General features: G+C 49.3%; 11 protein-coding genes across 11 annotated transcripts; 5 read left to right on the top strand and 6 right to left on the bottom strand.

Moving 5' to 3' along the window:
- Window positions 1-1866: 1866 nt before the first annotated feature.
- On the bottom strand, window positions 1867-2145 carry LMH87_005785 (uncharacterized protein; the record flags this gene model as incomplete). Its single annotated transcript, XM_056203568.1, has 2 exons — window positions 1867-2053; window positions 2111-2145. The coding sequence occupies 2 exons, from the start codon at window positions 2143-2145 to the stop codon at window positions 1867-1869; spliced, it is 222 nt and encodes a 73-aa protein (XP_056059014.1).
- A 464-nt stretch (window positions 2146-2609) lies between these two features.
- On the top strand, window positions 2610-4266 carry LMH87_005784 (uncharacterized protein; the record flags this gene model as incomplete). The annotated part of the gene is made up of 7 exons (XM_056203567.1): window positions 2610-2612; window positions 2865-2878; window positions 2970-3139; window positions 3209-3315; window positions 3371-3543; window positions 3593-4118; window positions 4192-4266. 7 exons carry the CDS (start codon window positions 2610-2612, stop codon window positions 4264-4266), a joined length of 1068 nt encoding a protein of 355 aa, XP_056059013.1.
- An 87-nt stretch (window positions 4267-4353) lies between these two features.
- On the bottom strand, window positions 4354-5550 carry LMH87_005783 (uncharacterized protein; the record flags this gene model as incomplete). Its single annotated transcript, XM_056203566.1, has 3 exons — window positions 4354-4833; window positions 4887-5152; window positions 5205-5550. The coding sequence occupies 3 exons, from the start codon at window positions 5548-5550 to the stop codon at window positions 4354-4356; spliced, it is 1092 nt and encodes a 363-aa protein (XP_056059012.1).
- A 53-nt stretch (window positions 5551-5603) lies between these two features.
- LMH87_005782 (uncharacterized protein) lies at window positions 5604-5946 on the bottom strand (the record flags this gene model as incomplete). The annotated part of the gene is made up of 2 exons (XM_056203564.1): window positions 5604-5704; window positions 5751-5946. 2 exons carry the CDS (start codon window positions 5944-5946, stop codon window positions 5604-5606), a joined length of 297 nt encoding a protein of 98 aa, XP_056059011.1.
- Window positions 5947-6030: 84 nt separating this feature from the next.
- LMH87_005781 (uncharacterized protein) lies at window positions 6031-8840 on the top strand (the record flags this gene model as incomplete). Its single annotated transcript, XM_056203563.1, has 5 exons — window positions 6031-6227; window positions 6277-6379; window positions 6429-7278; window positions 7331-7890; window positions 7962-8840. The coding sequence occupies 5 exons, from the start codon at window positions 6031-6033 to the stop codon at window positions 8838-8840; spliced, it is 2589 nt and encodes an 862-aa protein (XP_056059010.1).
- A 1533-nt stretch (window positions 8841-10373) lies between these two features.
- Window positions 10374-12920, top strand: LMH87_005780 (uncharacterized protein; the record flags this gene model as incomplete). Its single annotated transcript, XM_056203562.1, has 2 exons — window positions 10374-10459; window positions 10523-12920. The coding sequence occupies 2 exons, from the start codon at window positions 10374-10376 to the stop codon at window positions 12918-12920; spliced, it is 2484 nt and encodes an 827-aa protein (XP_056059009.1).
- A 388-nt stretch (window positions 12921-13308) lies between these two features.
- On the bottom strand, window positions 13309-14822 carry LMH87_005779 (uncharacterized protein; the record flags this gene model as incomplete). Its single annotated transcript, XM_056203561.1, has 10 exons — window positions 13309-13366; window positions 13456-13518; window positions 13601-13636; window positions 13689-13782; window positions 13859-13886; window positions 13947-13960; window positions 14009-14030; window positions 14093-14151; window positions 14688-14706; window positions 14784-14822. The coding sequence occupies 10 exons, from the start codon at window positions 14820-14822 to the stop codon at window positions 13309-13311; spliced, it is 432 nt and encodes a 143-aa protein (XP_056059008.1).
- Window positions 14823-15734: 912 nt separating this feature from the next.
- Window positions 15735-16045, top strand: LMH87_005778 (uncharacterized protein; the record flags this gene model as incomplete). Its single annotated transcript, XM_056203560.1, has 2 exons — window positions 15735-15957; window positions 16020-16045. The coding sequence occupies 2 exons, from the start codon at window positions 15735-15737 to the stop codon at window positions 16043-16045; spliced, it is 249 nt and encodes an 82-aa protein (XP_056059007.1).
- A 548-nt stretch (window positions 16046-16593) lies between these two features.
- Window positions 16594-18595, bottom strand: LMH87_005777 (uncharacterized protein; the record flags this gene model as incomplete). The annotated part of the gene is made up of 5 exons (XM_056203559.1): window positions 16594-16761; window positions 16814-17194; window positions 17250-17564; window positions 17629-18266; window positions 18337-18595. The coding sequence occupies 5 exons, from the start codon at window positions 18593-18595 to the stop codon at window positions 16594-16596; spliced, it is 1761 nt and encodes a 586-aa protein (XP_056059006.1).
- A 2821-nt stretch (window positions 18596-21416) lies between these two features.
- On the bottom strand, window positions 21417-22256 carry LMH87_005776 (uncharacterized protein; the record flags this gene model as incomplete). Its single annotated transcript, XM_056203558.1, has 1 exon — window positions 21417-22256. One exon carries the CDS (start codon window positions 22254-22256, stop codon window positions 21417-21419), a length of 840 nt encoding a protein of 279 aa, XP_056059005.1.
- Window positions 22257-23211: 955 nt separating this feature from the next.
- LMH87_005775 (uncharacterized protein) lies at window positions 23212-24953 on the top strand (the record flags this gene model as incomplete). Its single annotated transcript, XM_056203557.1, has 6 exons — window positions 23212-23224; window positions 23281-23517; window positions 23568-23678; window positions 23728-24506; window positions 24564-24797; window positions 24852-24953. 6 exons carry the CDS (start codon window positions 23212-23214, stop codon window positions 24951-24953), a joined length of 1476 nt encoding a protein of 491 aa, XP_056059004.1.
- Window positions 24954-25056: the final 103 nt, after the last annotated feature.

Below are 25056 nucleotides of genomic sequence, written 5' to 3'. Positions count from 1 at the left end.
GGGTGGAAGAAACGAATGTGCGAAACAGGAAGTATCAAGCCACCTTTAAGAGAATACATATAATAAAAAGAAGACTATAGGAGACATTTAAATGAGATGGATTCCGAAAGCAATTCTCGAATGTGATGCTAGAAAAAAGAAATGCGTGATAAAAATACAAATATAGAAGCTAAGTAAGTACTTGTTATTGTTACTCCTGCAATAGTCGACGGTAGATAATTCGATGGCAGTAGTGGGGAACCTTTTGGGAGAAACCCTTTTTTTTTTTTGGCTTGAGTGTCTATGACCCTCCACGGGGATCGCAAAAGAAAAAGAAAAAAAAAGGCCACGTCTACCAGGAGATAGTTATTCAAATAGACAGAGCCATTTTAGAAATCTGTGCGACTCAACTAATTTTTCAAGGCACTGTTAAAAGTGCTGTCAGAATAAAGCGTAGCTTTCAGCCAGTTTTCTGCTCGGTGCATGATTTGCAAAGATACAAACACGAGCTTGCTCACCATTTATTTATTTATCAATGGAAAGGCGTCCTCCTCGAACGCTCCACTTTATTTTCTCTCTCCGAAAACACATGGACTTTATAAAATTCGTAGCATGGCAAAAAGAGGCGCCTAAATAGCACAACCAGTGTTCAACGCTTTTCCGTAGGGGTTTACGCTCGGACCAGTACTTCTAGATAATATTGCTAACAGTGGCTGGCCGGGGCAATGTGAATGCACAGGGATGATTCAAGCCCTTTCTTGGTTGCAACATTACACATTATCATCATCTAAAACTATGGTATCATCAACCACGACTCGATCATGAGAACCTCTGCTTGGCAGCTGCGGGCTGGCGCACTGCGCATCACCGACTGGCTTACACCAGCTTATAACCGCAGTTCCTGCCGTCTTGAATGCTAGTACAAAGATGCTAAAAATTGCATAGAATATCGAGAAGATTGCCCTTGACAGTAAACCAGCCGGTAGAGGTTTGGAATCAAAATCGGCATCCGCTGAAGGAAGTTCTCTGCCGTGTCTCTCAGCTTCAATTGCAAACGCGTCATCGCTTGCATCGCCAGGGTCTTTGCGACGTAGACGTAGTTGCTGTGCCGGTGCCAGTGCCGTCTGTGCACGGTAATGACGGTGGCTCTCAAATGACGAAATTTCATCGGCTAATGCAATATTCGACACTGTCGTCTCACTATCTTTCGATTGAGTGTCACGAGTACTTGTACTCGCCTCCTCGCGACTCGAGTCTTCCGAAAAAGCCTCCGTTTCGGCATCATGCCAGCTTGACCCAATCGTATGTCGACGTTTTAAATCTCTTGTTTCATCAGCATTGGCAGGTGGCTTCTCCTGCGGTTGTCCCTTGCTCGGTCGCACAGACACGGCTGTCTGATTTGCGCCAGTGGCTGCCAGCGAATCTGGTGCCGAATGAGCGTTCGCCTGCTTGACGCCTGGAGCATTGTGGTGTGATATGCTTCTGGAGAAAAAAGGTCTCACGTCTGCGTTCAAGGTATTTTGTATCCGGGCTGTCCGCCAACTCGGGCTTTCAGTCGCTCTGAGCCTATCTTTCAACTGGATGTCCCCTTGGCCGGTCTCATCTTGCTCTTCTTCTTTTTGCTGTTCTGTTGTGCTGGAGCGTTCACTTTGATGCTCTGTTATCGCATCCGCATTCCACCCCTCCTTAAACAGCTGGCTGTCAGCACACGTATCCCCTGATTCTGAGGACAGAATCGGCTCTGATGGATAGCTGCGTAGTGGTTTCCACGGCCGTCGTTTCTTGGCAGTCAAAGATTCTGGAGGTAACGATATTGGTACAGACTCCTTGAAAGGGCAAGGGGTTTTATCCAGCAGCAGAACAGACGCGAGACAGTCGCGCAGGCTCTTATTCCCAGGCGGGTTCGGAGAGGCGAGTTCTATCCGCCAATAGCTTGGAGGCCGTATCTGGAGAATAAATTTGTTGCCATCCTCTTCCATACACCAGCATTGGCTTTTGGGGAACATCGGCTGCAAGGCACTTCCACAGCTTAAGAACGCCACCGAGCCTGGAGCTCGATATAGCCTTAGCGGGCCTAGTTATGGATCGTCAGCGCATTACTGAATGGGCACAAGGGATTGCAGCAACTTACCAATTGCGATTGTTCTCTCGAAATGGGACTGCCATGGCCCGATGGTGTCCCGGCTGCTGCTCTCCAAGCTGAATGTCTGATCGCTGAGCGCTACAAGGGATATAACTTTGGCGTTCGTGTGGTTGAATATAGTGTCAACATCTCTTTCACTCTTCTCCCCACCATAATGCGTTTGCAGTAGCAGTGTTGGCGCCGTTGCGACTCGTCTTTGCAGGAGCCGTGGCTGCTCGAGTCGCTCCATGAATATGCCCTCTGGATGCCCCTTCAGGCGCGGGATCGGAGACGCCTCATGAAGAGTGGTGAGCAGACAAGCGCAGGCTACTGGGCCGTTGATGGCATGAAAAATGGTCTGAAGCCGCAGCTATACCCAAGAGGCAATTGAAGGTCAATCAGCAGGCTAGGGGCCGATGTTGCTTCTACATATGCGTTTCTATGATGGAGGTCGGCTATCAGTAATAAAGTAACCAGATCCCTGGAGGGCCTCTACTTAGTCATCCGCATGGTGCGTCAATGTATTGCTTACCACCTTGGTTCGCCAGCAGTCCTTTTGAATAAGTACTGTTCCTTGTAAGAAAGAGCTTCATTAAAATGATTTACATGATGAGTTATGGAGGATTACTAAACAGGGTGGCTCTATACACTCTAGAACGCTTGTTCGCAAGGCAGCCGCTCGTAAGGACTTGCTTGTGAGGTGCAGCGCTCAGCGCGTTTCCAGGGAGGTACCGAGTAAGTACCTAGGTCGCTAGCTCGCTAGCACCTCGCCACAACGTACGTCAACTCCTGAGAGCTTCAACAACATCACCTCCACGCACTGGCAGTCTCGCAAAGAGCGTCTAGTATGCTGAAAGACAGGTCCAAGATTGAACGAATTACTACCCTACTCAAGTATCATGGCCAAAGGCTCAAACCTCGTGGATGAAACCCCGTCGGGTCGTCCGAATCGGCATCCAAAATCCAGTGCGCTCTTTGATCTGTCCAATTTCGACATCAATGCTGTTCTTAGAGGCATGCAACTCACACTAGTTGGCGGTACGTTCAATACACATGAGAAAGAAGGAATTCGAACTCCTATTGCGGGTTACTGATGTACTGGGGTAGCTCATCGAGCACTTCAAAATCCAGCCATGTTCACCAGCGATCACTACAAGCAAGCGGCGTATGCGGTAGCCATTGGCATCGCAATACGTCTCGTTGTATCCATTCCCGTATGCACATGTCCAAAAAGCATCTTCACACCTAAGCTAACGTACAGCCAACTAGATTGCCCTGGTTAGGTTTGCCATTTGGCTACTTTCGCTTTTTATCTCTTTGGATTCCGTGACATGGGACGACTCGCTCATCAATGGCATGGGTTTCATGGCGGAATATGTATTGCAGATTCCTTTTTTTCTGATGGTGCTCATGCGGTACATGGTGCCGACTCTGGACAACCTGTATGGCTTCCTTTTCACCCCTCGTTGTGCAAAAGCGCTGACTAGATAGGTTTATGCAATCCCTACACTGGGTTGACTTGACATACACGCAGAAGCACAAGCATGATGACCAGGGTCAGCTTCGCGGCCTATATTATCCAAATTTCAGCCAATACGGAGAACCCACTGCTAATAAGCCCAAACCGACTGACGCTTGGGCTGCTGCCTATACTTTTTTGAGCAGATTCGGCCGAAAAGCCTTACTTTCTGTTTCCGTTTTTGCGTTGTCTCACGTTCCCTTGATCGGCAAATTCGTGCTGCCAGCTGCCAGCTTCTACACTTTCAATAAAGCCGTTGGGACGGGGCCAGCGGTCGTCATCTTTGGCGCTGGCGTGTTCTTGCCCCGACGATATCTCGTCATGTTTTTGCAAACATACTTCTCGTCTCGGAGTTTGATGCGCGAACTACTGGTACCATATTTCTCCCGTGTGCATTTCACCAAGGATGAAAAGCGAAACTGGTTCAGAAATCGCGAAGGTGTTCTATTTGGCTTTGGGCTCGGCTTTTATATCCTCACGCGTGTTCCTCTTGTTGGGGTATTGATATATGGAATTGCTGAGGCATCTACGGCATATTTGGTAACCAAAATTACTGACCCACCACCCCCAGTATCAGAAGCCCGGCAGTACGCCCAACATCAGCAGATATGGAGGAACAAGCACGAAATACTCAGTCTGTCGTTAGCAAACTTGGATAGTCTGCAGATTCACTCCTTCACAGACACCAAAAACGAATAGTGCTCCCAACGAAAACATTATCTAGGCATCAATGCTACCAATCCTCAATCACCGAGTAAGAGTCATGTCTAGTATCTTGCGAGTGCTGTCTTGCGGCACTATCCCCCTGGCCGATGAAATCGCACCCTCGGACATTGCACTTGCGAAGAACAGCCTCCGTCTGGGTGTCAATAATCTCGCTCAGTTGTGTATGGCCTGTTTCTTCAGCATGTCTCTGGCCATCGGCTTGTCCTGAGCCAATCCAACCACAGCCAGCAACATCACACTTCAGAACCAGTCCATCCATGTTTGTGAAGTAGTGAGCGCCATGGAGCTTCCTAACCAGGTCCTTGGCTTTGATGAGAACCTCTTTATCTTCTACTGGCCACGTAGTTCGGTCCATCTCGGGCGGCAGCGTAGGGTCGGTATATGGGTGTTCGGAATAACTGAAAGCTATCCGGTCGTAGTGGATGCCAGAATATACCAGAATACACTGGTCACGTTTTCCTTCTCCAAATGAAATAAGGTTCTGCGTCTACAATCGGTCAGCTTCTCTTCTTTTCTTCGTTTTTAGCGGGGTATACGAGCCTCCACGTCGTATGTGCATATTTTAATGTCAAATATAGAAGACAGAATGCTGAGTTCTATGCCGCCTCCCCACCTGTCTGGGTCGATGATGCTTCGACAATACTGTTCAGGAGGCACTCCCAATATGGCTTCGGAATACACATCCACATGTTGTTGAATGTAATCAGCCATCATTTGCCGCAGGTTCGATGGTAGTACCTGTTGGGGCAGAGCACCGCCAAATGCAGTAAAGAGACAGCTGTTGTCGCTTGGCATCACCCGGAGCACTGTTTAGTAATTAGCAAGCATTTCAATACTCCGTACGCATATCTAACTGACCAAGAGTCCCATCTCTGACGTCCCAAGGTACGTTAACATCTTGAGGTCTTTTTTGTTGTGCCTGGTGGCTTTCTCGTCGATCCTCGCCGGTACTTTGTCTGGATGGGGGCGGCCGCTTCTCGTTCGGGACAATAGTCAGCGTCTCTCCGTGGATACCGATTTCCTTTGCCGACTGGTTGACTCTACTCATATCGAGAGCTATCATTGCTGTAGGCGGTCCGAATTTAATACCAAAATCGGTAAGAAAGGTCTTGGACGTCAGCTCTTTGACTACGTCTCCCAACGTGGCATCATCCCCTAGAGTGATGATGCCAGTTCCACCTGGCCACTTGTAACGAGTTCTCATGTCGAGTGAGCAGAGCCGCAGGCCAAGCGAAAGGGGGCAAAGTCCGCTGATTTCTAGCTCTCAGATACTGAATGTTGCCACTCTGCGTATGAACGGGTATAATCAGTGTCTGGCAAACAAGCCTGAACTGTAGGCGTAGGCGGACAATTTTGAACTTGATTTATTAATACAGAAGTACCCAATAAGTTCATCTCACATACCTAAGTATTTACCATCCAAGTTCACATCAGCAAGCAGCGAGTGTTCGTGCTTGGATTGACATTGGTGGTGAGAAGGAAGCTGTCTCAGTAGGTTACATAAGCATTCCTCGTGAGCCTCCACACGTTGCTTCGTAGAGGCGCTCGGAACCTTCTCTCCTAACGCGTTGCCAGCTTCAGCCACGCGATACGCCTCCATCGTCCCACGCACTTTTCCCTTTCCACTGCACTTCCAGATAATTTGGCATTATTCCCTAATCGGCTGCATATTCAATTCACTCAGATGTCTAGCAGGCGCAACTCCGCGCAAGCGCGGCGCAAATCCGCGACTCCACACAGCGACGACGACGTAGATATGGAAAACAACAGTGCGGATGGAATTGAGAGTGATGCAGAGGGAGAAATGGTTATTGACGGGCGCGACGACTTATATGAAATGATTGATCGTCTGTCCACGCTCTTGTGCGCCGTTTCTGAAGAGTAAGAAGCAACGCGACAAGAGTCTAAATCACAGCTAACGAGTTGTCAGCGGCGAAGAACTTGCTGCAGGCTTTCAGCGCATTCCAAATCGCCGAACAGTTCCGGATTATTTCGAGATAATATCTGATCCAGTGGCGTTCAGTACTGTTAGGGTATGAACCAACTCACGCATAGTACGACCTTTAATCTGACTGCGGATAGGGTAAAATACAAAAAAAGCAATACGCGAGCTTTCCGGAATTTGTCAAAGACGTGTCGCAAATTTTTCACAATGCGCAAGTTTACAACCGTCCCTCGGCCCCCATCTTCGGCGCCGCGATCAAACTACAAGGAATTTTCAGAGAGGAGCTGGACAAGCTTGTGCGATCTTCGCAAATTACCAAGGAAGAGGCTGCTCTACCCAACCTCGGAGAATTACCTCCTGTGGAGGAATCTCCATCTCGAGATTCTGAGGCTGAAGTCTCAGATGACGATGACGACGACGACGAAGACGAGGCAGAAGACGACGACGACGAAGAATACGGTGCCGGTGCTGGTAGGCGCGGCAAACGCCGGCTACAACGGTCGTCTGCCAGGAACCGCGATGCTGACATGGACGATGATACTCACAAAGGAAGAGGACGTCCTCCAATGGTTCTCACACCTGTTGAGGCCCGTATCTCGTCTGTTCTCAAGGGTATTCGACGGTTCAAGGCAAATAACGGTGCCTTGCTCATCACTCCATTTGAAAAGCTGCCAGACAGAGCGGCGCTACCGGATTATTACCAAACGATCACGAATCCGATTGCTCTCGACCACATCAAGAAGAAATCCAAACGCAAGAAGTACAACAGCGTGGACAAGTTTCTTGATGATATGAATTTGATGTTCGAGAACGCGAAGGCCTACAATGAAGATCAAAGCGAGCTTTACAAAGCTGCTGCTGAATTACAAAAGGAAACTCAGACATTGGTCGAGCAAGAGAAAGCAAAGTCAGATGACGAGTTTCGTGACGAGGATGGGAAGCTTCCCGTAGTTCAGGTTGAGCATGATGGAAACGTCTGGAGAGTTGGTGAGTGAGATGGGTGGGTTTGCGCAAAACGCCATTCACTAACAACAAACAGGGGATTGGGTTCATATTCGAAACCCAAATGACCTTGCGAAGCCGATTGTAGGCCAGATCTTCCGAATGTGGCAAGATCGCGAAGGAGATAAGTGGATCAATTCCTGCTGGTACTATCGGCCGGAGCAAACTGTCCATCGCTTCGAGAAGCACTTCTTCGAGCACGAGGTTGTAAAAACGGGGCAGTACCGCGATCACCAAGTTGGCGAGATTGTGGATCGCTGCTTCGTTATGTTTGTGACGCGATTTAACAAAGGACGCCCGCGTGGCCTTCCAGCTGATAAGCATGTCTACGTGTGCGAATCCCGATACAATGAGGACAACTTTCGATTCAACAAGATCAAAACGTGGGCCAGCTGCGTTCCAGACGAAGTGAGGGACCGCGACTATGAAATGGATCTTTTCGAAGCCCCTCGCCCAATGAGAAAAGTACCCAGTCCCATCAAGCATCTTTTGCGTGAGGATGCGAAGGTCTCGGATGAGCTTCCGCGTCCAACTTGGGGCAGCCCGAACGCGCCACCGATTGTTGGCGCCGTGCATCGTCGACCTCCAGAGTCGCATGTAAGTGCTCGATTTCATCAATTGAACAATAGTTCATGCTTTTATTATATCAGACACTTACACACTGGTAGGAAACGCCGCCTCCCGAGTCTATCCAGATGGATCCTGCTGCTGCTCCTGAGAGCCAATTAGATCCAACGCGTCAGGGCTCAGTTATCTCTCAGGGACGAGACGGACATGGAGACCAGCAAGTATCCAGTGGTACTTCTTATGGTGGTGCACTTGGGCCCTCATCCCCTGGACAATATCATCCCCAGGCAATGAACACTCAGCCAAGCACACCTCAGGCAGGGGTGCATCCTCCGCATCAGACGCCAGTACCACTTCCACAGATACCAGCGCATGCAACCTCAGCTCGCCCCGCACAGTACACGCAGCCACATCAGCCTGGATTTATTCCAGGCTATGCCGGAGGATATTCCCAGCCTCCTGCCGCCATGCGCTATCAGCAAGTCGGAAATCCAGGCACGCCAGGGTACAATGTTGCCCAAGGCTCGCGAAATATGGCTACTCAACCTCAGCCAGGTCACCACAACAATGCCTATAACCCACCCCGTCCACCAGAGGTCTATACTCTACCTGACAGCACAAATGAGGCTGTGCCGGCTCATATTCGCGCTCAGCTTCAACGCGACAATGCAGGAAGGGTGCTTTTCTTTACCGCGCCGCCTTTGGATCGCCCTCATCATCAACTATCTCCTGAGGACAGCGGCCTGGGACATAGCCTGCGATATCTTGCGGGTCAGGGAGAATGGCGAGTGCAGAGAGAAAATAAGCGAAAAGCGCGCGACCAAATACGTTCGCAGAGCACTTCAAAGCGTACAGGACAGAGTGTTGACATGACAGATGGACATCTCGCTGAGGAAGCGAGAGGGGCTGTAAATCATTGGTTCAGCCAAATTGGTCAAGACGCAGAAAAATGGAAGCAAGAGACTGGTCTAAGTCATTGATTCCGTTCTATTTTGCCTCTTTTATCGATGATAGTTGCATAATTACTACCATAAACACGATGAAATTGCTTTGGTGGTCTTGATGGAATACAACTTTGAGGAGCACAGTCATGCGACAACTTTATTTTACGGGCGTTTACAGTGGAACTTGGAAGTTGGGCAGCCATGCTCATGCAAAATACCTAGTGTAATGTAACAGTAGTTGATATTCTTTATCTTCACGCCTATCTTGACTCCTTGCGCGACTACTATTAACACTTTTGCTGTCTATTATCACAAAGCATGATCTGTGACTTTGTCATCACGGAATCTGCCACCGCCGAACTTATACATAAGGCCCTCGTACACAGTCCATTGCGCAGCGTTCACGATGAAGGCTCTTACACTGCAAACTGTAAGGCCTCGAAAGAAGGGTCTTACGCCGCCTTCACGAAACATATCTTTGGCTATTAGCCAAGCGCCCTTTCGTCCTGATTGAACCCTTCCCTGAGCTCTATCCTGACATTGCATTGGCCTCTGAGTCTGAAGTCTGGTCTTGATTACATCAAGTGGAAATACGCTTGCCCAGGTAACAATTCCCGCCAGACCACCACAGAGCATCACTCGTGGGGCTTCCTCTGCGATAGAAAGCCGTTTATTTTCGTCTGGCAGAGGCCAGTTTTGATTCGCGAGCTCGTAGGCCCAGAAATAAAATCCATATCCGATACTGTCTCGCAACGCTGTCACAAGTCCTCCAAAATAGAGACCTCTGGTCCCTTCTATGCGCCATATTTTTTTTGCAATACTGAAGCTAGATTTCGCCCTCGGAAGTGCCACCTGAGCCCTGCATTTAACCAGTTCTGTTGGGGCGCTGACAACCCACGTTGCAAGGCCACCAACAGCACCAGCTACCCAAGTTATGCCGGGGCTTTTCTCTGCCCCCAGGGCACGGCTGAGCGCCAATTCTGCTCGATTGTACGATACGAATAGAATAGCATTCAGCGCACCGTAGCCGAGAAGTGGTGCTGCAGCACCAGCGAGTAGCGACTTGGTATTCTGGAAAGTAGCTGCGGTTCTGCCTGTATGCTGGGTTTGTTGTCGAAGTTTCACAATGTCAAGTGGATTGCCAACTATGATGCCTATAGCGCCGCTGGCATAGCCAGCCCAGAAGTCGCTAGACATAGCCGGCAGAACTTTGCTACACAAATTGGCTGCATAAAGTCCGACTATTTCGTATCCAGTTGCAATGCAAATATTGTGGTTAAACAGAACGCTCTATTTGTGGAGTGTGAATAGTAGGAATCGAAGTTGGATGCTCTGGTAGTTGCGGCGTGTCTGTCTTTCAGATTGCCGGGGGGCAAAGTCGTAGTTTGAATAATAAAATATTATGCTGCAGAATGGCTGTTCAGTTGGTATTAACCGAGGCCTTGCGCAAGCCCCGGCCACTGCCCGTAAATATTTGGTACTTTTTCGTACTTTCGTGTGGAAATCAGCTGACAGCGCGACACAGGAGACCCACGAGGTGTGGCGCGCGACGCGTCTCCAGCGACAAACATGCAACGCCACCACAGACAGTGCTTCACACAGACAGGTTTGCTACAACGCAACCAGAATAGCCATCTTGGATCACTGTCAGATATGTGAGTCAAATTTGAACATCGCATCAACTTTGATTATGACCCAGCTGCTAACAAGTTGCACAGGGGTACTTCTACACCAAAAGCTGCAGCTCCCCCGACACGATACCAACGTACGCATAACGTTGGCCAGCTGCATAAGCCATTCAAATGCCCAGGATCGGCTTCCCATGTGGCAGCGACAGAAAGACCTTCGCGAAAACGGAAGCGAGTCGACTACAGAGGCTCTGATGCAAATGCTGATGATGACAAACCGTATACCAACGAGGCCCGACTGGCACTGGCAACGCGGGATGCCAATCGATTCCCGGTATTCCAAGCCAAAGATAAAACAACGATGTTTCGCAAGGCCTTTTCCGTTCCTATGAAGGATAAATCTGGCGCCCACTACAGCCCAAGCAGACCTCCGCCGACTCTGGGTCTGAGACGAGGAGCTGTATTTGTCGCCAAGCCTTTGCATGACCCAAGCGGAGAGTTCGCGATTGTGCTCTACGACCCTACTATTGATGACAAACCGAAAACCACTGAACAACCCGCCCCGGTGCCTGATAGCAAAGAGCCCGAAAATTCACAAACACTTGACTCTCCCCTTGTACACAAAAGCTTGGCCGAGATCTTAGGAATCAAGAAAAACGTCGAAAAGGAACATCCGCGTGTCCCAGTCGTCATTGACCCCAAATTGACCAAAATTTTGCGTCCTCATCAAGTTGAGGGTGTCAAATTCATGTATCGCTGTGTTGCTGGCCTCATAGATGAAAAGGCGAACGGGTGCATCATGGCAGATGAGATGGGCCTTGGAAAGACTTTGCAATGCATTACACTTTTATGGACATTGCTAAAGCAATCACCAGATGCCGGGAAGCCAACCATACAAAAAGCTATTGTCGTCTGCCCTGCAAGCTTGGTGAAAAACTGGGCCAACGAATTGACAAAGTGGCTCGGTGCTAATGCCATCACTCCTTTTGCAATCGACGGGAAAGCCTCCAAGGAGGAATTGACGCGCCAACTCCGACAGTGGGCTATAGCATCCGGGAGGTCGGTCACACGGCCTGTTATTATTGTATCATACGAAACATTGCGGCTGAATGTGGAAGAACTCAAGCATACGAAAATCGGTCTGCTTTTCTGTGACGAGGGCCACCGCCTTAAGAACGGAGATAGCAACACATTCAGCGCGCTGAATAATTTGAATGTATCAAGACGTGTCATCTTAACAGGTACCCCTATCCAGAACGACCTAACAGAGTACTTTTCTTTGACAAGTTTTGCGAATCCGGATCTACTCGGCTCTCGACTTGAGTTCCGAAAACGCTTCGAAATCCCTATCCTCAGGGGCCGTGACGCAGATGCTTCGGAACAAGACAAAAAGCGTGGCGATACTTGTACGTCGGAGTTGCTTGGAATTGTCAATAAGTTCCTCATCCGCAGAACAAACGATATTCTGTCCAAGTATTTGCCTGTCAAGTACGAGCACGTTGTCTTTTGCAACCTTGCACCATTTCAGCTCGATCTTTACAACTATTTCATCACCAGTCCTGACATACAAGCTTTGCTGCGAGGGAAGGGGAGCCAGCCCTTGAAGGCAATCAACATCCTCAAAAAACTTTGCAATCACCCGGATCTTCTCAATCTAGGTGAAGATTTGCCGGGCTCTGAAGATCGCTTTCCTGAGGATTATGTTCCGAAAGAAGCTCGTGGGCGAGACCGCGATATCAAGCCGTGGTACTCCGGGAAAATGCAGGTTTTAGCTCGCATGCTGGCTCGCATTCGTCAAGATACAAATGACAAAATCGTTCTAATCAGCAACTATACATCGACACTAGATTTGTTCGAAAAACTCTGTCGATCACGCCAATACGGATGCCTACGCCTTGATGGCACGATGAACGTTAATAAGCGTCAAAAGCTTGTGGACCGTTTTAATGACCCCGACGGCGATGAGTTTGTGTTTCTGCTGAGCAGCAAGGCGGGCGGCTGTGGCATTAACCTGATCGGTGCAAATCGACTTATTCTCTTCGATCCGGACTGGAACCCGGCCGCCGATCAACAGGCTCTAGCACGTGTGTGGCGTGACGGTCAGAAGAAGGACTGCTTCGTCTATCGGTTCATCGCTACTGGTACGATTGAGGAAAAAATCTTCCAGCGCCAGTCGCACAAACAAAGCCTTTCGTCATGCGTGGTAGACTCTGCAGAAGACGTTGAGCGCCATTTCTCTCTCGATAGCCTCAGAGAACTCTTTCAGTACCGATCTGACACAAGAAGCGATACGCACGACACATTCAAATGCAAACGATGCCGGCCAGACGGCAATCAATACATCAAAGCTCCGGCACTCTTGTACGGCGATACAAGCACATGGAATCATTTCACCAATGATGGTTTGAAGCCTATTCAAGATCTGTTGCTGAGACAGGAGCACGGGGAACGTGACGTGTCTGCTGTGTTCCAGTATATATCTCACTAGTCTGGAACTTGTAGACTTACCGAGCATTCTGGACCTGGATCATTGCAGTTTTGGGCTGGACGGGACAAAACTTCAAGTTTCGCGATGGCTAGAAATTTCAGTACGAACTGTTCTCAGCGTTTATGATATTTTCTCTAATAGCTTCCAGCTTCATGTCTCGTTGTTCGTTCCAGCCTTAGTACACACTCCAAAATGATGTATGATATTGGACAGAGAATTCTCTAGCATAGCATATGCGTGCTTGTGATGTCACGCCGCCCGTTGCAGACACAACACTCGTTTAGAAATGGGGAAGATGAGAGCCATGCGGAGCCTGTGTTATACTTGGGGCGAGCTAAGGACATCTAATATCTGCCAGAAAGAAAAGGCATGTTCGCATTGTCAAGAACTACAGTGGCTCTCCAACTGATGAGAATTTGTCTGAGGCCCACTGATAAGCGGACATACTACCATAAATCGCTCCTGTCAGCTGGGCGGGTACATATTTTGGGTGCGTATTGAGCCGGGCGATTGAATATACACAAAAGGTGCTTACAGGTCGCCACCGCTGCACTTGCTCGTCACGCAGCCAATTATAGTATTGATGAACTTCTTTGAGCTGCTGGGTGGTTAGGGTCCATTCCACGCTGCTTGTTTCTTCGTTTCTCGGCGGTGTATACTAGAATGGCACGGCGACTTACCCGCAGGGACATTTGAAGTCAGTCTTGGATGACAGTCTGACTCGGGCAGGCTTGGTTCGAAGCACGGTTGGGCGCACTGAGCCAATACATCCAGAGAGTTTTGGGCTGTGACGGTAGCGGTGACAAGGGCGAAGAAAAATATGCTTTAGTTTGCATTTGAGCTGAGCGTTGCGGGTGTGATACTGATGTACTTAGATTGCTGCTTCTTCTGGGCGATAGGAAAAGTTCTCCGGGCTGGGAAAGGCTTTGAATAGTTACCAATAGGTAGCACCTCGACCTTGCGTTTCTATATAGCCATATCAGTTACTCTGTGCTCGGAAAACGACGTAATAGCTGATTGTCTAACACAGGCAACAATTACTCGGTGTTTTGTGGATATTGATTCGGGCTGTGATTAGTTCGGGTTACGCGGCATCGGGCCGATATCCCTCTAGGATCATATCAATCCTGACATTCCCAGTGTTGCGATGTCCTCTCAAATATATGTGTCACCTTCTCCAAACATGTTGGGCTGTATGCCCTATTATGCGAAACGGCAGTGAACGGATAAGCTGTGACAGCATTCAGTGCCATATTAGGGGTATGGAGGTGATGTGCGATCATGTGAATATCAGTGGCTAGTTCTCCGCTTCTATCTGACACGGCTGCTACTAGGGTAGCCTTCGAGTACGAAATCGGTTGTCCTCGTACAACCACCACACAGATGTGCTCTCGCAATAGCCGCGTCTCCCTACTACAGCACATGGGGTTGCAGCCTGCCGTCACACAGAGTAAAGATCTTGTCACTTTCTCTGATAGAACGAGTTTTGTATGACTGTCGAAGACGAAGCACTTGACTCTTCGTGACCTGTGGATTCCATGATTCGGCCACGCTCATCGTGGGGAGTCGGGTCCGAAGCCCAACGAGCTAAGTTTAGTCGCTACGATGGTCATCGATCTTTCTTTTTTTTTTCTCTCTATCTATGCCTGGAGTATTCGGGCCCTTTCTAGCTGCCGCGTATATTTTTATTCCGCGGGCGGTGGCTATGCCGTGGCTGCAGTCCACGTTGTGCGGGCGCGAGACTGTTTTCCCTTGTCTGAGGTAGACTTGTGTGCGTTTCGTCTTCCTGGTGCGTGTTATCATACCGAGCTCAGAGCTTGTACCAGGCGAGTGACCCTTGGCGCCAACTTCGTCGAGTCTTACCGTGGGGCTTCGTCTAGCTTGTAGGTGGCCTGGCTGCATATTGATTCAGGGATGGACGCCTTGTATTATGCCATTTGCGCCTCCTGAGGGTATATTATATTTGCTAGTTCTGTCTTCTTCTTCGTATGCTTGCCACACTGTTGCCCTTTCTTTTGTGTGCCTTATGTTCATGATAATGGATGGGAATGGGGTTTGAAAAAGGGCCATGCTCTCGCTAGAGTATGCTTGTTATCTTTCACGCTCAATGCATTTCTATGTTGCCCGAGTCTTCCGATGTCCTTTTTCTTCCACACGCCACTCTGCCTCTGCCGCTACATTTGAGCCGTGTGTTCGTCGGGAAATTATTGCACGCACTGAAAATGCGCCCAGTAGGAGTACCTGGTTGCGATTTTTTTTTTAAAAGGCTAAAATACACTCTGGGGTTTAATATATATTACTCGTGCCTGGTTGGCCTCTCGACACATCTAGCACTTTCCAGTAAAAAAAAATTATGATATAGCTAGGTGCCTTAGCATGGTTATATGACAGGATGTATACACTGCAAACGACGAGGCGTTTCCAATGCCCCGCACGAAAAGAGGCCAAGCCTGCCTGAGTGTGCACCACGGCCTAACATGTTACACGTTTGCAACAAAAAAAAAAGTCACCTGCATAGAGCCGAATCACAGCTGAGTAGATAGACTGCACGGGAAACAGCCACCTTCAGGAGGCCGATATGCACGTGTTCACATATTCTATCTGGCACAACATCACCCAGAACAACAACTCACGAGACTTGCTATGGGGTAGGCAGGTGGACCACGAGCAAGTAGTGGAGGCTACGCCAGCCACACAAGCAAGTAGAACGAAAATTCCTTCCCGTACACACCAGCTCTGGCTTCATCTCGAGTCCGCACAACAATATCCACACGTACCTGCATATATATCGGCATTTCCCAAGCATCCACAAACATGACGGAAACGAATATGAATCACGTATTTTCCTCCAGCTACCTCCAGCGGCTCACACAGGAGTTGTCTGAGGATCTAGACAAGGTCCGCAACGCGGATGATTTCAGGGCCGATTCTGTGCCGTTTCTAGTCCATGCGTTGGCACAAGGCAGTTCTCAATTCCCCAAAGATGACAAGAAGCGAATCGTCCAAGCATACGAAAAGCAGACAAAGGACGAGAAAAGCAAGCGATGAATTGAGCGCACCGGACCTGCAGATAGTCTACTAAGCAAGCAACCCACACAGACCTGATGGAAGACAAGGAATCTTGAGAAACGTGCGCGGCATTTGTGAACGCAAGCAGAAACACATAAAGCTACCAGCGGCTGAAGGAGGCAGCAAGTCCTGTATTTGGCGCCGGGCAGAGTGAGCGACACGAACTCACCAATGCGCCAGATAGGAAACGAGTACGCGTGCTTGCGAAAGATGGCATGTCCACTTGCGAGCGGATGATGCGCCAAGTAGCAATGCTGGAGCGGCTTGGAATCAAAACGCACACGGTAGAAGAGGAAAACATAACCCTTGAAGAGGGGAGAGACACGGCAGGCCATGCAAAGCTGAAAATTAAAAATATATCTAGCAAAATGCAACGAGACGACATGATGGAAATTGAACAAAGACTATCTATATTGAGACTATCGTGACTAAAGTATTCGCTACATGAACTCACCATCGGTACAGTTCTGCCCGGTGAACACCACCAGTAGTATCGACGATAAAAGAGTGATTCGAAAACGCCGAAGAAGGTGGCAGCGTAAAGATACAAGCCACACAAAAAATACAAGACAAAAGTAGCCCGCCAAAAAACGCCAGGCCTGCGTCAAAGAGGCCAGCCACTTAGAGCAAGCTCTTTGCGAACAGCCCACCCCTTGATCGACAGGACGGTAATTTCCCAGGCCATGAGAAGCCCTACCAGCCCCATGGTAATCGTGTAGAAGAACATGGCGTCCAGGTCGTAATGAATCATGCCATTCACGGTATCTGCACTCTGATACATGTATTAGAAGAGGAGAAAACAAGGTCGAGAATGGCAGACTTACACTAGCCATAAAGATGATACCACCGGCAATAAGGCCGAAAGAGGTCAGGAGCTCTGTAGGTGGGCGAGACGGGAAGATTGACTTCGGTGGCTTGAGATAGAGCAGCACATAAGAGAGGCCACGCGCCACAGATGCCCAAAGTAGCAGTGTGCCCCATTGCTTGTGAACCATACTTGCTGTCGTGGTTGCCTGATGATGGGAGCTCATCATGATGCCAAGGAGAAGAATGACTAGAGCTGGGATGGGGTTCAAAGAGAGCTCGTACGTTTCAGGCGCCTCGAGGCGTTCTTGCTCTTCGTTGGAATACGAATGAATCGGCACAGCAGTGGTAGTGGTGTTGAGCAAATCGCGAATATGACTTGACTCAACCAACATACCGCACTACGAAACAATCAGAGCCATGTGGGATTTGAGTGCCACAAGTCAATCAACTTACCAGACCACCTCCGATGAACAGCACGGTAATAGCCATGTGCTCAAGATCTTGCGCTGTCCATTCACCGCCCCAGCCGCCCAGATGTTCCAGGAAAATATTTGTCGAGCCATAGAACAAAATGAGAGAGCTCTCTACAAATTCAGCAGACGGGCGGAATTTTTGTTCCTGCTGGCTGCTCGCCTTTGGCCTAAGATTCCAAGCCCAGCCAAGCTCTGCGAAGCTGCCAGACCATCGACCGAGGTTGAAAAGCCCAAGCCAAAATAAAACTCCGCCCTTAATCCAATGCGCAAGCCCTCCAAAGATCGCGTGTCCTTCCTGTGAATTGAAATTTAGAAAAAGCACGCTCAACAGAGACGACTAGTCTTAACAACAGACTTACGAAAAAGCGAGCGAAGGCAACAATTCCGGTAGTCAGTGCAATAAAACCAAATGGTAGAATAACGCGATCTACCAATTTGTATCCCATCTCAACATATTTCCAGATGCTGTGAGATAGAATCCGTGTAATTCTGGCCACTGGAGTGGGAGAAGAGAGCGGCAGAGTCCCGAATTCGTCATCGTCATTATCATCGCCGTGTTCCTTGGAATATTCGCTTCGAATGCCGCCGCCATCGTCCGCACATATGGTCGAAGCAGAGTCGCTGCGAACAGAAGATGACTGCGAAGCCGTTCCCTGGCCGCTATCGTTGGATGCTCGGCCCTCCTGGCAATAGTAGCTGTCTTGCGCACACGGAGTAGAATCACGCTCAGGCGGAAGCGAGTGGAGTATTTGGTAGCCAGCACGCGAGGTCTTGTTGTTCCAAGTATCGGTGAGTCGGCCCGCAAGCTGAACCAAAGTATGGGCAGCCGTGATCCAGGTAATGATCCAGCCAATCTTATGGTGCGCATTGTTGGGATAGAGATCAGGCGTGAGGGCATTATACACAGTAGCAATAGAAATACCGACTGCATTGACAGCAATAAAAACGAGCTGAACAGTGAGTGTATATCTAGACTTCGCAATTGAAAGCATCACAGCTTAAAGGCGCCAAATTAGCACGAGTTTGATGGAGAGGTAGGGGCAAGGAAACCGAAAGGGCAGGCCTACCAATTGGCAAAACAAAAACCCAGGCTAGAACCATAAGTGTGATATGGGCATATATTGTGCCGACATGTTTAGTGTGCGCAAAATAGGTGCTTGGGTATTCAGTCGCATTTTTGAATGCCGCTTCGTCTATTGTGCCACCGTGACCTTGCATGCTTTCTGCCTTTTCGACATGAGCCAGGACAGAAGTAACAGCGGCCAAAAAGTAGAAAACAAATGGAAGGCTGTGGCCGGCCCCTCCAATTGTGTTTGTCGAAGCCATTGGGCAACCAGGTCGCGAGGTGCAAAGCTACACAAGGCTACGATGCGACGAAGTTGTTGTATGGAACTCGATGTCCAACAGGAAAATAGGCGCCAAAGCTACAACCACGAAGGTTGGTATAGCAACAGATATGAGGAGCAGGCGGCGGGTTGATTTGCGCCGTACGTGCTTGAAAACGGAGCTTGAAGCTGAGATGGCAGCTAACTGCGATGGAGGAAAGAATGGGAGCAGCTTTGATGGTAGATGGGGAGAGAAGTAGCATAGACCAGAGGCAAGAGCGGGAACAACATCATTTATTAGAGGAAGGGCCACAAGAATTGTCAAGGGAGCTGGCGTGGAGTTACCTGGATGTACACTGCTATGTAAACAACGAGGTCCTCATCAGTTGAGCATGTACGCTCCGGCGCTTCCGAACATGGCTCGAAACCTGGGTGAAAGTAAGAAATACTGCACGGAGTATGTGTGGACCCATTGCAATTCTTCTTGCACAAAAGCTGGGCTGGCTGGTCACAGGCGCGAAAAGCGATGTTGTCACCGAGTCCAGGGCGACAGCTCCCGAGCGAGCCAACCTGAGCCGAGCCCAAGCTAGAATTCGAGAAGCACAAAGCGGGGCGGTAATACGTACAAAAAGACGAGTGAGACAGATACTTTAACCCCCCCAGAAAGGCTGGATGACAAAAAAGTGGCGTGGTGAGTCCCAATGGCTGCTACCAAGTGCCGGTACGCACTACCTACCGACAGGCGGGCTTTAGGCCGCCACAGGACTACTGGCGATATCAACGACGGAGTATCTTTATTAATAGGCAGTACTATTTAGCTGCTTCGCCGCGGGCAAACTATAACTAGTCGGCCAGCCGTCTGATCGGGATGCTCTTCCTGATGCTCAAGAAGCTCACAGAAGCAGTATGAGTAGTGAAATGAAAGCCACGATTCGGCACTGGCCTGGCAAATTTACCGCTTCCAACTGGCTGGCGAGGCTCCTAGACTTCTATTCATATCCAGTATTCGCTGCCGTCACCGTAAGTGCAAGAAATGCCGCGCGAGTTGTCATCAGGTGCATGTAATTTTACTCCCTGCCCAGCTTTTCGCGAGGGAGCGCGAGCTTTGCCACGCACTGCAGCACGTTAGAGCCTCGTGACCCCGACTACCAACTTCGACCCGGACGATCCGGACTCTTGCTGCCCCACCCTGATAAAGCGGGAAATTTGTGCCAGCAGTCAGCAGCCAGCAGCCAGCTACATGCATTACTCCGCTCACGTATATTTGGAAATCAAACATCGAAGGTGGCTGATATGCTCCTAGTTGCAGTGCTGGCCGTACCCCACTGGTATCTATCTGACTACCTGACACTTTTTTTCTTCTCGACAACGGCCCCTGGCCACTTCTGCTCTACACCCGTATGGCCTAGGAAGATACATAATCAGACCGAGAAAGAAAATCTGAAGGCGATTGATTGTTAGGCTTCGCTAGTCAGGCTACTGCGCTAATGTACTTATTACTAAAACGTTGGCTCATTCGGCGCGAAGCTGCCTCTCGGCTGCTTTCTCGCTTCATCCCATGACGCATTGCCACATCAAGTGGACGTGCATGGTTACTTACGCCCAATCAATGTTGATCCTGAGTCGGCGACTGATTGTAGAAGATGGAGCTGTCGTGGCTGTTTAGGAAATCGTAGTTCAGTCAAGAGTCTCCGCCATTATAAATTATGACCAAAATATTTCCGCCTCTCCCGGGGTCCGCCTCCCCACATCGCCGGGCTAAATTGTTCATCTCCTGCCAATGGTCATGCCAACCCACCAGGAGTGCTACATCGATCAGAAGGCTGGCTCTAACAAGATGCTCTATTCGTGGATGATGAGAAAGCTGTCAGGGTGAAATTGAAAGAGACTCTGACCCAAAAGGGATATGGCTTCTGGAAGGCTACGAAGAATAAGGCAGTGCGTCTGTCGCAACCACTTAGTATGCTTGTCATAACGGTCTCGTAAACCGTGGTAGAACCTGGCCCAACAAGTCTCAGCCACTCATGCTCTCGACGTCTCCAGGGTAATGACGGTAATGAGGGTTAAAAAGGCATATTGTACTGGTGAGCAAGCTAAAACTCCTACACGCCACACAAATCAGCCCTGCATTGCCACCATGTCCGAGAACGGTGGCCTGACCTTGACCAGGTAGCACTTGCATTGGCCGCCTTGTAGAGCAACCAATCTCCATCGTTCTAGCTCTTGCTTCTGCCCAGACTGAACTCGGGTGACCTGATCTCTCGCTCGCTAATCATAGATAGTTTATTTAACCAGTATCGCGCTTCATCGGAGCCGAGAAAGCCGTGTGTCCGTTTTCTTCAACCACTCATCCTACTCTGGCTCGGCGCCCTCGGATGTGATTGTCAGTGACTGGCGGGTCACGGACGTAATTCTGTCGAACGTCATCGAGTCACCTGCTCTTTGGCGGTGTGACAACTACACCATGGCTTAACCCGCGCCGGCCGGCATTACCGGGAATGTCTCAAAACCAGAACGATATTGCGGACAATGAACACCAGCCAATGGGCTGCAGTACACCGCTCAACGTGCCTTCATATCGGCTGCATAATTATCTATAGAACCAACGGATTCCGCATTAGCTAAAGGAGCTCTCGTTAAGGCGCCCACGCCTCTCTTCCTCTCGATACTGATTGCTGATTGTAAGTCGTGTTACCGTCAGATGATCGCAAAACAAGGCCACCATGACAATATGGGTTGACTTATGCCTTACAATGACCTCCCCCATAATAATACCATTGCGATGCGCATGATCGACGCAGTGAAATCTTCGTTCATTTGATTTATAAAGCTGCTTGGCCCGTTAACATCCACAGGTCGCCATCGCCGCCGCCTTCTACCCTTGCTGCCCGACCCTCCTGCTCTAATTTTCTCAATATCTGCACGACACCGGCGCAAGCCGCCGGGTGTAGATCTTTGTGTACGTCTTTGTAGACAACCTTTACTATCTCCATCGCGGTACATTTCCGGCTGCCAGTTTTCATAACCTGAACCACCTGCTCTTCCCTTTGCTTGCGATGGCTGATGTACTCGGAAATTTTTGCTCTACCATCGCTGATAAGCTCACCATGGCCGGGGTATGCTCTACCTTGGAACAGGGTCTTCATCCTATGTAAACTGTTGATATACGTCGCCATGTCTTCAAAGACAGCTGTACCTTCGCCAAGTACATTGTCTGCGGTGAAAATCGCGTCCTCTTCTGCCAGAGTAAAGACTAAATGGTCCACCGTGTGTCCAGGCATGTGATGCGCTGTTAGCGTAACACCGTCTGTCTGAAAAGTTTGGCCATTTTTGACTGCAGCCTGTCCATCCTCTGGGTCGAATTTGTAGACGACGGCCTGCGGAGCAATCGTGCGCAGATCGTCTATGCCACCAACATGATCATGATGCCAGTGTGAAAGCAACAGCGTATCAACAGTTGCACCCTCCGCCTGAAGAACCTCCTTCAGCGACGCAGCCCACGCTGACTTTCCCTCTCCGGAGTCTATCAATATGCGGCGCTTTCCGGAGCCAAGCAGATATGTATTCGTTCCCTGCAGCGTGAATTTGCCAGGGTTACCACCTAGAATTCGAATACACACCGGACTCAGCCGCTTCACGTCCGGTAGTGGAGTCAGATTCATTGTCGCCGCTCGAATTGGAGCGTTTGATGATAGCTGATAGGAGGCCTTCAATATTGTTGCCGCGCGCAACCGTAATGGTCAATTTGATGTGAAGAGAGTAAGAAAGCTGCTTCGTTGAGATGCGAGCTTTAGATAGAATTGCATCATTCTGGGGCGTCAATGCGGAGATGATAAAGACACGGTCCGTACAAAACAGGAACCTCGGCTGCGCCACTGATACGCCACTGAACTGCGTATGTAATACGTGACGGTGTAACGTATTACTCGTAGCCCGCTGTTAGACTTGTACCAAGCTCTCGATTACGAACTGCTAGAATGAATGATTGCAAAGGATATAATTAATTTCGTACGCTTAGTCTTTTTGTCAAACTATGTTGATCGAACGCATGTACGGATCCCGTTCCATTCGGCGGTAGCGGAATTTATCCACTTCCGCAACGACTGTTATCGATAAAGGACCATGCTGAATTGGGCTCGATGGCGTAGCGTTTTAATGTGCTTGTCACAGCTGTTGCCAGTGATTGCAAAGCAAAAGAATCACTACAACGTTCAAGTCCACACAAAATTGCAGCAATTGGCCGCTCTGCAATCATACTTCACACTAAATCGAAACGCGAGCATCTAGCACCGGTAGCAAGTGCTGGGTGCTAGCCCCAGGAGCCACACTGTGGTGGAGGTATCCCTATTCATCAATCCTGAAGTAACCTTCCCGGCTCGCGCTCGACGGGAACACTGTCCGATACTCCATTGGACGATCGAAATACATCAGGTTATCGAAGCAGACCATCTTCAGCGACGGTGCAAATCTATTGCACACTCAAGCAACTTGCCACTTTGTGACACGCCCTACGCGACAGACGTTTGGTCATCAAAGTTGGACACCATGTCTAGCCGACCAGTTACTCCTGCATCTCCACGAAATGCTCGTGTGAAGTCGCCCACGCCTGGATCACCTATGTTCGGATGCGGTACGATAGGAAGCCGGCTCTCTACCGCAGATGGATAGCTAACCCTGCTTACCTAGAACACGTTCAGCTACTGCTGTCACAAGGGCAAGAAGTGATGAACAGTTCGATAGCGCATTACAAGATGATACTTCGTGGAATATTCGATACGAACCCGATTGTCCCGCAAACTTCCACAAACAAAGAAGGCCGACCGATTACTACACTGACTTCCAATTATCTTTGTCTCCAATGCCCGACTACAGTTTCTGAAGAAGACAGATTGGGGCATGGAAACAAAAAATCACACAGATTCTGTAAATACTGGTCTCAACATACGCGAATGTTCACCTGACTTATATTTCAGATGTTGACTCTCGAAATGGAGCGCTGTACTGCCAAATCTGCGACGACTTGGTCTGGGACCCTACTCTCGAAGAACTACGTTTGCGCAAAATCGGAACCGGCTCATTCTCTGGTAAAGGTCACGCGATATTTGGGTTCAAGCAAAGCTAACATTCCTGAAGGACGCAAGAGGAAACATGACGAGCTCTTCACCGACACGATTAAAGACGACCCGAGGTACATTTCGTCGAATACGACTCTCGCTTCTTGTCGCGCGGATGGTCTTCGAGGCATATACAACGCGGGAGCGACATGCTACCAAAATGTTGTTCTACAGAGCTTTCTACACAACCCCCTTCTACGGAACTTCTACCTGAGCGATGGGCATCAAAGCAACGAATGTAACGTGCCTCACTGCTTGAGCTGCGCTATGGATGACATGTTCCAAGATTTTTATGCCCTGGAGAACACCAATGGTTATACAGCCGCAAACATCCTGTCTGGTTTTTGGATATCAGAGAAGAAAGCGTTTGAAAATCTTGTGACAACCAAAGAACAAGACGCTCACGAATTCTTCCAGTTTCTTGCCGAAGATTTGCATGAACGTAATGGCGATGGCAAGAAGCCTGAGATTGGGAGCGAGCATAGCTGCAATTGCATTATTCATCAGACCTTTTACGGGAAGATGCAAACGACGACCACGTGCCAAAATTGCAACAGCTCCAGCAATACCGTGCAGTCATTTTTGGACCTGAGCGTGGGACTCGACAGCCTAGCGCAGAGGAGGAGCAAAAAAGCCGGGCAAAAAAGCCACAGTCTTACTCTGACAGCCTGTCTTGACGAGGAATATATCAAATCAGATAAGTGTGAGTATCGATGCCATCACTGTGCCTCGACGCAGCAAGCGCGACGCTACACAAGCGTTAAGCGCCTCCCAAACGTGCTCTCTATACAACTCAAGGTAACTACTCTTCAAATATACAGCTTGACCGCAAATGACTAAATTGCCATACATTAGCGATTCGAGTATAAGCAAGGACGTCACGATCATGCCGCCTCCAAAGTCGACGTGCCAGTAGACTTTCCTCTGCAGCTAAATATGCTTCCATACACAAATCGGGTTCGTAGCCGCGACAGCCGAGAGAATATGGAACTGCAGCGATCATGTGTATACGACCTTCTCAGCGTCGTTGTCCATGTTGGAGAGCTCGAAACGGGGCACTATACTTCGTACTGCCGCGTAGGCGACCAGGTTAGTTTGCTCTTCATTCACAGATCTTGCAATATCCTGACTTTCGTATTTCAGTGGTTTAAGTTCAACGACCACAAAGTCGAATTGGCTAGCCTATCTGATGTTCTCGGTGCCCAGGCGTATCTTCTTTTCTATATTATTCGATCTCTGGCATAGGGTGTCAACGGCAATACCTTACGGAAATACTGCGTGGGCCTGTAGCTGTAGTGAGATTGTTGGCTTAGCCTCTGTCCGGGGATTACTCTAGCATCGTAGTTGC

The sequence above is a fragment of the Akanthomyces muscarius genome, chromosome 1, assembly GCF_028009165.1.
Source record: "Akanthomyces muscarius strain Ve6 chromosome 1, whole genome shotgun sequence".
Classification (NCBI taxonomy): domain Eukaryota; kingdom Fungi; phylum Ascomycota; class Sordariomycetes; order Hypocreales; family Cordycipitaceae; genus Akanthomyces; species Akanthomyces muscarius.
This window is presented reverse-complemented; position numbering and strand designations above follow the sequence as displayed.